We start from the raw sequence: 13,210 nt of genomic DNA on the forward strand, positions 1-13,210 counted from the left end.
AGGGGGAGAGGGGAAAGTGATGTGATGGGGAGAGAGGGTAGAGGGGGTAGAGGGGGAGAGAGGGGAGAGATCTGATGGGGGAGAGGGTAGAGGGGTAGAGGGGGAGAGGGGAGAGAGAGGTAGAGAGGTAGAGGGGGAGAGAGGGTAGAGGGTGGTAGAGGGGGATAGATGTGATGGGAAGGGAAGAGAGGGTAGAGTGGGGAGAGGGAGATATGTGACAGGGAGAGGGGAGAGAGGGGATAGGCTGGGAGAGATGTGACGGGGGAGAGGGGGAGAGAGGGTGAGAGAGTGGGAGAGAAGGGAGAGGCTGAGAGAGATGTGACAGGGAGAGGGGGAGAGGGGGATAGGCTGGGAGAGATGTGACGAGATGTGACGGGGGAGAGAGAGGAGAGGGTGAGAGAGTGGGAGAGAAGGGAGAGGCTGAGAGAGATGTGACAGGGAGAGGGGAGAGAGGGGATAAGCTGGGAGAGATGTGACGGGGAGAGAGATGAGAGATGGGGAGAGGGCAGAGAGGGATAGGCTGGGAGAGATGTGACAGGGAGAGAGAGAGGGAGAGGGGGAGATGTTGGGAGAGATGTGACGGGGGAGAGAGATGAGAGATGGGGAGAGGGTAGAGAGGGGATAGGCTGGGAGAGATGTGACAGGGAGAGAGGGGAGAGGGGGAGATGTTGGGAGAGATGTGACGGGGAGAGTGGGAGAGGGGAGACAGAGAGAGGGGGGAGAGGAGAGAGTTGTGACGGGGTAGAGGGGGAGAGGGGGAGAGAGGCTGGAAGAGTGATGGAAGCTTTCTCATCTCCTATCAGATCCCTCTATTCTACACGAGAGACAGACAAGAGCCTTTGACTCATGTTATCTGATGCTTCCTCAGTAGGTTGTCTGATGAGTTGGAAAACAAAGTCGTTTTTCACTGTATTGCAACTCTCCATGGATATGAAGTCATAATGCCATAGTTAAAGTGACGTGCAGTGAGATTGGTAGCTGGGTAGACATCAGTTAGTACCCAACCGAGGTTTACTCACAAATAAACCTTGATGAAGCACCAGTTCACCATATAACACACAGCACCAGTTCACCATATAACAGACAGCACCAGTTCACCATATACCAGACAGCACCAGTTCACCATATACCAGACAGCACCAGTTCACCACATAACAGACAGCACCAGTTAACCACATAACAGACAGCACCAGTTCACCATATACCAGACAGCACCAGTTCACCATATAACCAGACAGCACCAGTTCACCACATAACAGACAGCACCAGTTCACCAGTTATAACAGAGAGCACCAGTTCACCATATAGTTCACCACCAGACAGCACCAGTTCACCATATAACAGAGAGCAATGGCACCAGACAGTGCCAGTTCACCACATAACAGACAGCAGCCCAGTTCACCACATAACAGACAGCACCAGTTCACCACATAACAGACAGCACCAGTTCACACATCAGCACCAGTTCACCATAACAGCACCAGACAGCGCCAGTTCACCATATAACAGACAGCACCAGTTCACCACATAACAGACAGCACCAGTTCACCATATAACAGACAGCACCAGAAGCACCAGCACCAGTTCACCATATAACAGAGAGCACCAGTTCACCATATAACAGCACCAGACAGCAGCACCAGTTCACCATATAACAGACAGCACCAGTTCACCATATAACAGACAGCACCAGTTCACCATATAACGTTCACCATATAACAGACAGCACCAGTTCACCATATAACAGCACCAGACAGCACCAGTTCACCATATAACAAACAGCACCAGTTAAGCACCAGTTCACCACATAACAGACAGCACCAGTTCACCATATAACTGACAGCACCAGTTCATATAACAGACAGCACCAGTTCACCATAACAGACAGCACCAGACAGCATCAGTTCACCCACATAACAGCACCAGCTCACAGCACCAGTTCACCACATAACAGACAGCACCAGTTCACCATATAACAGCACCAGACAGCGCCAGTTCACCATATAACAGACAGCACCAGTTCACCAGTTCATAACATACAGCACCAGTTCACCATATAACAGACAGCACCAGTTCACCATATAACAGACAGCACCAGACAGCACCAGTTCACCATATAACAGACAGCACCAGTTCACCATATAACCAGACAGCACCAGTTCACCAGTTATAACCAGCACCAGACAGCGCCCAGTTCACCAGACAGCACCAACAGCACCAGTTCAGCACCAGCACCAGTTCACCATATAACAGTTGACAGCACCAGTTCACCATATAACAGACCAGCACCAGTTCACCAGTTCACCACATAACAGACAGCACCAGACAGCACCAGTTCACCATATAACAGACAGCACCAGTTCACCATATAATGACAGCACCAGACAGATAGCACCAGTTCACCACACAACAGCACCAGCACCAGTTCACCATATAACAGACCAGTTCACCATATTCCAGTTAGCACCAGTTCACCACATAACAGACAGCACCAGTTCACAGACAGCACCAGTTCACCATATAACAGATAGCACCAGTTCACCACATAACAGACAGCACCAGTTCACCATATACCAGACATGTAAGCACCAGTTCACCATATAACAGACAGCACCAGTTCACCACATAACAGACAGCACCAGTTCACCATATAACAGACAGCACCAGTTCACCATATAACAGACAGCACCAGTTCACCATATAACAGACAGCACCAGTTCACCAGACAGCACCAGTTCACCATATACCAGACAGCACCAGTTCACCATATAACAGACAGCACCAGTTCACCATATACCAGTTCACCATTCACAGCACCAGTTCACCAAATAACAGATAGCACCAGTTCACCATATAACAGATAGCACCAATTCACCATATAGCAGACAGCACCAGTTCACCATACATGAGACAGCACCAGTTCACCATATAACTGACAGCACCAGTTCACCATATTCCAGTTAGCACCAGTTCACCACATAACAGATAGCACCAGACAGCACCAGTTCACCATATACCAGACAGCACCAGTTCACCATATAACTGACAGCACCAGTTCACCATATACCAGACAGCACCAGTTCACCATATAACTGACAGCACCAGTTCACCACATAACAGATAGCACCAGTTCACCATATACCAGACAGCACCAGTTCACCATATAACAGATAGCAGCAGTTCACCACATAACAGACAGCACCAGTTCACCATATACCAGAAAGCACCAGTTCACCATATAACAGATAGCACCAGTTCACCCATATACCAGACAGCACCAGTTCAACACATAACAGACAGCACCAGTTCACCATATAACAGACAGCACCAGTTCACCATATACCAGATTTAACAGATCCATGGTTATCCATGGCTTTCCGTGGCCATCCACAACCGATAGGTGGCCCTAAAGACCAATATATAAAAACTTTGAAGTAGCACACTCAGTCACGCTCAGTCACGCTCAGTTGCACTCAGTCACCAGACAGCACCAGTTCACCACATAACAGACAGCACCAGACAGCACCAGTTCACCATATAACAGACAGCACCAGTTCACCATATACCAGACAGCACCAGTTCACCATATACCAGACAGCACCAGTTCACCAAATAACAGATAGCACCAGACAGCACCAGTTCACCACATAACAGACAGCACCAGTTCACCATATAACAGATAGCACCAATTCACCATATAGCAGACAGCACCAGTTCACCATACACGAGACAGCACCAGTTCACCATATAACTGACAGCACCAGTTCACCATATTCCAGTTAGCACCAGTTCACCACATAACAGATAGCACCAGACAGCACCAGTTCACCATATACCAGACAGCACCAGTTCACCATATAACTGACAGCACCAGTTCACCATATACCAGTTAGCACCAGTTCACCACATAACAGATAGCACCAGTTCACCATATACCAGACAGCACCAGTTCACCACATAACAGACAGCACCAGTTCACCATATAACAGACAGCACCAGTTCACCATATAACAGACAGCACCAGTTCACCATATACCAGACAGCACCAGTTCACCATATACCAGACAGCACCAGTTCACCATATAACAGACAGCACCAGTTCACCATATACCAGACAGCACCAGTTCACCAAATAACAGATAGCACCAGTTCACCATATAACAGATAGCACCAATTCACCATATAGCAGACAGCACCAGTTCACCATACATGAGACAGCACCAGTTCACCATATAACTGACAGCACCAGTTCACCATATTCCAGTTAGCACCAGTTCACCACATAACAGATAGCACCAGACAGCACCAGTTCACCATATACCAGACAGCACCAGTTCACCATATAACTGACAGCACCAGTTCACCATATACCAGACAGCACCAGTTCACCATATAACTGAGAGCACCAGTTCACCACATAACAGATAGCACCAGTTCACCATATACCAGACAGCACCAGTTCACCATATAACAGATAGCAGCAGTTCACCACATAACAGACAGCACCAGTTCACCATATACCAGAAAGCACCAGTTCACCATATAACAGATAGCACCAGTTCACCATATACCAGACAGCACCAGTTCAACACATAACAGACAGCACCAGTTCACCATATAACAGACAGCACCAGTTCACCATATACCAGATTTAACAGATCCATGGTTATCCATGGCTTTCACCATCCACAACCGATAGGTGGCCCTAAAGACCAATATATAAAAACTTTGAAGTAGCACACTCAGTCACGCTCAGTCACGCCAGTTGCACTCAGTCACCAGACAGCACCAGTTCACCACATAACAGACAGACAGCACCAGACAGCACCAGTTCACCATATAACAGACAGCACCAGTTCACCATATAACAGACAGCACCAGTTCACCATATAACAGATAGCACCAGTTCACCATATACCAGACAGCACCAGTTCACCATATACCAGACAGCACCAGTTCACCAAATAACAGATAGCACCAGACAGCACCAGTTCACCACATAACAGACAGCACCAGTTCACCATATAACAGATAGCACCAATTCACCATATAGCAGACAGCACCAGTTCACCATACACGAGACAGCACCAGTTCACCATATAACTGACAGCACCAGTTCACCATATTCCAGTTAGCACCAGTTCACCACATAACAGATAGCACCAGACAGCACCAGTTCACCATATACCAGACAGCACCAGTTCACCATATAACTGACAGCACCAGTTCACCATATACCAGTTAGCACCAGTTCACCACATAACAGATAGCACCAGTTCACCATATACCAGACAGCACCAGTTCACCATATAACAGATAGCACCAGTTCACCACATAACAGACAGCACCAGTTCACCATATACCAGAAAGCACCAGTTCACCATATAACAGACAGCACCAGTTCATCATATACCAGATTTAACAGATCCATGGTTATCCATGGCTTTCTGTGGCCATCCACAGCCGATAGGTGGCCCTAAAGACCAATATATAAAAACTTTGAAGTAGCACACTCAGTCACGCTCAGTCACGCTCAGTCAGCGCTCAGTTGCACTCAGTCACGCTCAGTCACGCTCAGTCACACTCAGTCACGCTCAGGCACACTCAGTCACGCTCAGTCACGCTCAGTCACGCTCAGTCACGCTCAGTCACACTCAGTCACGCTCAGTCACGCTCAGTCACGCTCAGGCACGCTCAGTCACGCTCAGTCACGCTCAGTCACTCTCAGGCACGCTCAGTCACGCTCAGTCACGCTCAGTCACGCTCAGGCACACTTAGTCACGCTCAGTCACGCTCAGTCACGCTCAGTCACGCTCAGGCACACTCAGTCACGCTCAGGCACACTCAGTCACACTCAGTCACGCTCAGTCACACTCAGGCACACTCAGTCACGCTCAGTCACGCTCAGTCACGCTCAGTCACACTCAGTCACGCTCAGGCACACTCAGTCACGCTCAGGCACACTCAGTCACGCTCAGTCACGCTCAGTCACGCTCAGGCACACTCAGTCACGCTCAGTCACACTCAGTCACGCTCAGGCACACTCAGTCACGCTCAGGCACACTCAGTCACGCTCAGTCACGCTCAGGCACACTCAGTCACGCTCAGTCACGCTCAGTCATGCTCAGTCACACTCAGTCACGCTCAGGCACACTCAGGCACACTCAGTCACGCTCAGGCACACTCAGTCACACTCAGTCACGCTCAGTCACGCTCAGTCACACTCAGTCACACTCAGTTGTATTAAAGAAATAAGCTAACCTAGCACATTATCTTGTTAAACTATTGAATGAATTGCTAGCGGGCTAGATGTTAATGCCAAATAACAGACACGTAATGTGATTTGAGTGTGATTTCAACAAAGGGGAAAGTAGTACATTCTGAGCGTTATAGCATTGCTATATTGTATTTACTTCGCCCCCATGGCCTTTTTTTGCCTTTACCTCCCTTATCTCACCTAATTTGCTCACATTGTATATAGACGTATTTTTCTACTGTATTATTGACTGTATGTTTGTTTTACTCCATGTGTAACTCTGTGCTGTTGTACCTGTCGAACTGCTTTGCTTTATCTTGGTCAGGTCACCTTTGTAAATGAGAACTTGTTCTCAACTAGCCCACCTGGTTAAATGAAGGTGAAATAAATAAATACAAATAAAAAAATAAAAAAAATACCAGAATCATTGAAAATAAATATTCGATAACAAAAAAATATTTGAAATTGTATATATTTTACTTTTAAATTGGCTTTTCATAACAGGCTATTTTGATGGATTATTGTCTACCCTGAGTGCACATCGCTACAACCTTCAGCCATTTTGAGTAATGGCTGCATTAAAGAGTTTCAGGCCCATATTGGAATACAGTCAATAGCTGCATTAAAGAGTTTCAGGCCCATATTGGAATACAGTCAATAGTAGTGGAGATTTGTTTGCTGTAAAACTGTCAAGCGTTTTGAACCACAAACAATCTGAACACGTGTTAGTATTAGATCACATCAATATCATGGTATGAAAATGTACATAGACTCACAGAAATAGCAGTTGTCTGTTATATTGTCTGGTTGAATTGGATGAACCATAGAGGCAGCGAAATGAAGATGTCTGGAGAGGTGATACTACCTCTCACGCATGCACACACAGAAGCACACACAGAAGCACGCACGAGTCTTAGACAGACAGACAGACAGACAGACAGACAGACAGACAGACAGACAGACAGACAGACAGACAGACAGACAGACAGACAGACAGACAGACAGACAGACAGACAGACAGACAGACAGACAGACAGACAGACAGACAGACAGACAGACAGACAGACAGACAGACAGACAGACAGAGGGCAATGCTCCGACCCACTAGCTCACACGTAAACACTCTGCCTGCCTCCTCTCTGACTCCTGGCTCAATACAGGATTCAAGTTAAGAGCCACTTATCTAAACAGAGAAGACATCAGAGACCCGAGGAAAATAGAAGATACAAAACAAATCAATCTTGTTTCTGGGGGACGAAGAGAAAAAGTTTCGGGGATGGAATGGGTCTTGGAGACAAGTGGGAGAATGAGAAAGGGAAGATTATCCTAAAACAAATGGAGGAGAGGGGAGGATTTCACAGTAAAGGGATGAAAGGAAGATGGGGAGGATTCCACATTTATATTCTGAACCTGTTCCTGGAGAGATACCCTCCTGTAGGAGAGAGACCCTCCTGTAGGAGAGAGACCCTCCTGTAGGAGAGAGACCCTCCTGTAGGTTTTTAACTCGTACGCTGTTCCTGAATAGAGTAATGTAATGTAATAGAGTACCTGAATATAATAATATAATGTCATAGAGTTCCTGAATAGAATAATAGAATGTAATAGAGTTCCTGAATAGAATAATAGAATGTAATAGAGTACCTGAATAGAATAATAGAATGTAATAGAGTTCCTGAATAGAATAATAGAATGTAATAGAGTTCCTGAATAGAATAATAGAATGTAATAGAGTTCCTGAATAGAATAATAGAATGTAATAGAGTACCTGAATAGAATAATAGAATGTAATAGAGTTCCTGAATAGAATAATAGAATGTAATAGAGTACCTGAATAGAATAATAGAATTTAATAGAGTTCCTGAATAGAATAATAGAATGTAATAGAGTACCTGAATAGAATAATAGAATGTAATAGAGTTCCTGAATAGAATAATAGAATGTAATAGAGTTCCTGAATAGAATAATAGAATGTAATAGAGTTCCTGAATAGAATAATAGAATGTAATAGAGTTCCTGAATAGAATAATAGAATGTAATAGAGTTCCTGAATAGAATAATAGAATGTAATAGAGTACCTGAATATAATAATAGAATGTAATAGAGTTCCTGAATAGAATAATAGAATGTAATAGAGTTCCTGAATAGAATAATAGAATGTAATAGAGTTCCTGAATAGAATAATAGAATGTAATAGAGTTCCTGAATAGAATAATAGAATGTAATAGAGTACCTGAATATAATAATATAATTTCTATGTGTTTCTATCTAACTAGGCACTAAGGAGGTCAACGCCACAGGGAAGTCGTTCACAGTGAAGAGCACTCTGCAGCTGCAGGTGGATCAGAGTGATGACGGGGTGGCCTATACCTGCAGTGTGGAGCACGTGTCTCTTTCTTCCAACCCTTACCAGGTCACAGAGGTCCTGGAGGTCCATTGTGAGTTCTGAAACCTGAGGAACATATTCAAAAATAACTAAGATCAGATGATCCTACTATTTAAATTAAATTGAATATGAACTCAACCACAGATCTAGGATCAGGATGTTCCAGTCACTAGTATGGATGATGTTTCATAATGTCTCTTGTCTCTCGTCCCAGACGCCCCCCATGTGGAGATTTCCCACTCCGTGATCATCCCTCAGGAAGGACAGTACTTTAAACTGGAGTGTGTCTCCAAAGGGAACCCACTGTAAGTACATGGTCTATCACTTAATAATGGATGTAGACAGTATATCCTATTGATAGACCTCTAACATGTAATCTGATTTTACTAGCTACACTATATATACAAAAGTATGTGAACTCCCCTTCAAATTAGGTGATTCGGCTATTTCAGCCACACACGTTGCTGACAGGTGTATACAATCGACCACACAGCCATACAATCTCCATAGACCAACATTAGCAGTATAATGGCCTTACTGAAGCGCTCAGTGACTTTCAACGTGGCACCATTAAAGGATGCCACCTTTCCAACAAGTCAAATGGTCAAATTTCTATACTGCTACAGCTTCCCCGGTCAACTGTAAGTGCTGTTATTGTGAAGTGGAAATGTCTAGGAGCAACAACGGCTCAGCCGCGAAGTGGTAGGCCACACTAGCTCACAGAACGGGACCGCCAAGTGCTGTCCTTGGTTGCAACACTCACTACCAAGTTCCAAACTGCCTTAGGAGGCAACTTCAGCACAATAACTGTTCGTCGGAAGCTTCATGAAATGGGTTTCCGTGGCCCGAGCAGCGGCACACAAGCCTAACATCACTATGTGCAATGACAAGCAATGGCTGGAGTGGTGTAAAGCTCTGGAGCAGTGGAAACACGGACACATCTGCGTTTGGCGGATGCCTAGAGAGGGTTTCCATGGCCGAGCAGCTGCAAACAAGCCTAACATCACCATGCGCAATGCCAAGCATCTGGCAGTCCGACAGACACCCCTGGGCTTGGCGGGATGCCAAGAGAGGGTTTCCATGGCCGAGCAGCTGCAAACAAGCCTAACATCACCATGCGCAATGCCAAGCATCGTGTGGAAACGCGGACACATCTGGGTTTGGCGGGATGCCAAGAGAACGCTACCTGCCCCAATGCATAATAGTGCCAAGTAAAACGTTTGGTTGAGGAGGAATAATGGTCTGAGGTTGTTTTTCATGGTTCGGGCCCCTTAGTTCCAGTGAAGACCAACCCTAACGCTACAGCATAGAATGACATTCTAGACGATTCTGTGCTTCCAACTTTTGGGGAAGGCCCTTTCCTGTTTCAGCATGACAATGCCCCAGTGCACAAAGCAGAAATGGTTTGTCAAGATCTGTGTTTGAAGAACTTGACTGGCCTGCACAGAGCCCTGAGCTCAACCCCATCGAATACCTTTGGGATGAATTGGAACGCTGACTGCGAGCCAGGCATAATCGCCCAAACGTCCATGCCTGACCTCACTAATGCTCTTGTGGCTAAATGGAAGCAAGTCGCTGCAGCAATATTCCAACATCTAGTGGAAAGCCTTCCTAGAAGAGTGGAGGCTGTTATAGCAGCAATATTCCAACATCTAGTGGAAAGCCTTCCCAGAAGAGTGGAGGCTGTTATAGCAGCAATGTTCCAACATCTAGTGGAAAGCCTTCCCAGAAGAGTGGAGGCTGTTTGAAGCAGCAATGTTCCAACATCTAATGGAAAGCCTTCCCAGAAGACTGGAGGCTGTTATAGCAGCAATGTTCCAACATCTAGTGGAAAGCCTTCCCAGAAGACTGGAGGCTGTTATAGCAGCAATTTTCCAACATCTATTGGAAAGCCAAATGTGTAGTGCTAGTGTCTGTTGTGATTTCTGTTGTAGTGTCTGTTGTTGTGTCTGGTGTGGTGTCTGTTGTTGCGTAAGGTATGGTGTCTGTTGTGGTGTCTGTTGTGGTGTCTGCTGTGGTGTATGTTGTGGTGTACAGTCGTGACCAAAAGTTTTGAGAATGACACAAATATTAATTTTCACAAAGTCTGCTGCTTCAGTTTGTATGATGGCAATTTGCATATACTCCAGAATGTTATGAAGAGTGATCAGATGAATTGCAATTAATTGCAAAGTCCCTCTTTGTCATGCAAATGAACTGAATCCCCCAAAAAACATTTCCACTGCATTTCAGTCCTGCCACAAAAGGACCAGCTGACATCATGTCAGTGATTCTCTCAACACAGATGTGAGTGTTGATGAGGAAAAGGCTGGAGATCACCCTGTCATGCTGATTGAGTTGGAGTAACAGACTGGTAGCTTCAAAAAGAGGGTGCTTGGAATCATTGTTCTTCCTCTGTCATCCATGGTTACCTGCAAGGAAACACATGCTGTCATCATTGCTTTACACAAAAAGGGCTTCACAGGCAACGATATTGCTGCCAGTAAGATTGCACCTAAATTAACCATTTATCAGATCATCAAGAACTTCAAGGAGAGCAGTTCAATTGTTGTGAAGAAGGCTTCAGGGCGCCCAAGGAAGTCCAGCAAGCATCAGGACCATCACCTAAAGTTGATTGAGCTGCGGGATCGGGGCACCACCAGTACAGAGCTTGCTCAGGAATGGCAGCAAGCAGGTGTGAGTGCATCTGCACGCACAGTAAGGCGAAGACTTTTGGAGGATGGCCTGGTGTCAAGAATGGCAGCAAAGAAGCCACTTCTCTCCGGAAAAAAGATCAGGGACAGACTAATATTCTGCAAAAGGTACAGAGATTGGACTGCTGAGGACTGGTGTAAAGTCATTTTCTCTGATGAATCCCCTTTCCGATTGTTTGGGTCATCCGGAAAAAAGCTTGTCCGGAGAAGACCAGGTGAGCGCTACCATCAGTCCTGTGTCATGCCAACAGTAAAGCATCCTGAGACCATTCATGTGTGAGGTTGCTTCTCAGCCATGGGAGTGGGCTCACTCACAATTATGCCCAAGAACACAGCCATGAATAAAGAATGGTACCAACACATCCTCCGAGCTCAACTTCTCCCAACCATCCAGGAACAGTTTGGTGACGAACAATGCCTTTTCCAGCATGATGGAGCACCTTGCCATAAGGCAAAAGTGATAACTAAGTGGCTCAGGGAACAAAACATGGATATTTTGGGTCCATGGCCAAGAAACTCCCCATTGACAACCTTAATGGACAAAGGAAAACCCCAAATTTGACATTGATTATGGGCTTGTCAGGATGTGGCCCAATTCAGCATGCCAAGAGGTCTTGGCAAATATTGACTCTTTGTATCAACTTCATGTAACAAAGCCTTTGGAAAACCCACAAAACAAGAAACAACAAAAACGAATGTGACGCTCACGAGGGCTATCCCTTACGAGGGCTATCCAGGCCACTAACAAAGACAACCACCCACAAATACAAAAGGAAAAAAAGGCTGCCTAAGTATGATTCCCAATCAGAGACAACGATAGTGTCGTGTCTTTACTATCATTAAATTAAAGTCTTATAGTTTTTATCAAAGATTCTCTGTAATTAGTATTACGCGATCAACTGATTAATCATGTAACTGTAATTAACTAGGAAGTCGGGGCACCAAGGAAAAATATTCAGATTACAAGGTTATAATTTCCTAATATAACCTTTCAGATATTTTATCTGATCAATTAGTCTTCGAATTAATGAATTATTTACTTTACCTCACGTTAGTCTCATTCCAAACGTCGTAAATTGTTGGTTATCTGCACGAACCCAGTCTTCACTATGAGTCATCCCATACATCAATTGTCTTAAATCATTTATTTATTACTAACTAAGTAATTCACAGAAATGCATAAACAAACAAACAAACAAGGTAAATGTGGTTACAAGAAATGATAGGGAATGTGCCCTCGTGGGCTAAACCGGCATCGCGGCTTGTTAGACAAAAGGGGAAGTGGGAGTCGACTAAGATGAGACACTACAAAGTTGATAATTATAACAATTGAAATGCTAATCCTTTGCATATGAACGCTCACTCATTCGGGAACAATTGCAATCAATATATATATTTACACTCACGTCAGGATCTTTGTTGAAAAGATTGTTTCTGATGGAGAGTTTTGTCTGTCTGTCTCTCTCTCTCTCTCGCTCTCTCTCTGTCTTGGTTAGAGGGGATAGTTCAGAGCGACATTCATTTATTTGTTATAGAATGGATGTTTCGGCAGTTGTCGTTCTACGCGTTCAATGATACCCGAATTCCTAGCTGCAGAATAGTAATTAATATCAAAGACTTGTTCTTATTCTGTCGGTATCGATAGTCTAAGAGTTTAACCACGTGGTATGGTTAAAAGGTTCAGCAATGGTCTGCAACCTTTGTCCTCTCCTAATGGAGAAAAATATGGTCTGGTGATAATTTCTCAAAGTTGGGTTTTTTCGAATTGCATATCCTGTCCCAGGATGTCTGACCCTAACTGGGCTCAGGGGCGGTCCTCTGATTTAGTTAACTCCAATTCCCTTTTGAGTTTTCCTTCATTAAACAGTCCAAAATCAC

General features: G+C 45.0%; 1 protein-coding gene across 1 annotated transcript in view; it reads left to right on the top strand.

The window, feature by feature from the left end:
- LOC121838982 (cell adhesion molecule 2-like) overlaps positions 1 to 13,210 on the top strand; it is a 117,618-nt gene that overhangs the window by 51,367 nt on the left and 53,041 nt on the right. The window contains exons 4-5 of the mRNA XM_042294981.1: positions 8,530 to 8,691; positions 8,854 to 8,944. Of these exons, the coding sequence (XP_042150915.1) occupies positions 8,530 to 8,691; positions 8,854 to 8,944 (253 nt within the window). The remainder of the gene's footprint in view (positions 1 to 8,529; positions 8,692 to 8,853; positions 8,945 to 13,210) is intronic.

Source organism: Oncorhynchus tshawytscha, linkage group LG13 (genome assembly GCF_018296145.1).
Source record: "Oncorhynchus tshawytscha isolate Ot180627B linkage group LG13, Otsh_v2.0, whole genome shotgun sequence".
NCBI classification, from domain to species: Eukaryota; Metazoa; Chordata; class Actinopteri; order Salmoniformes; family Salmonidae; genus Oncorhynchus; species Oncorhynchus tshawytscha.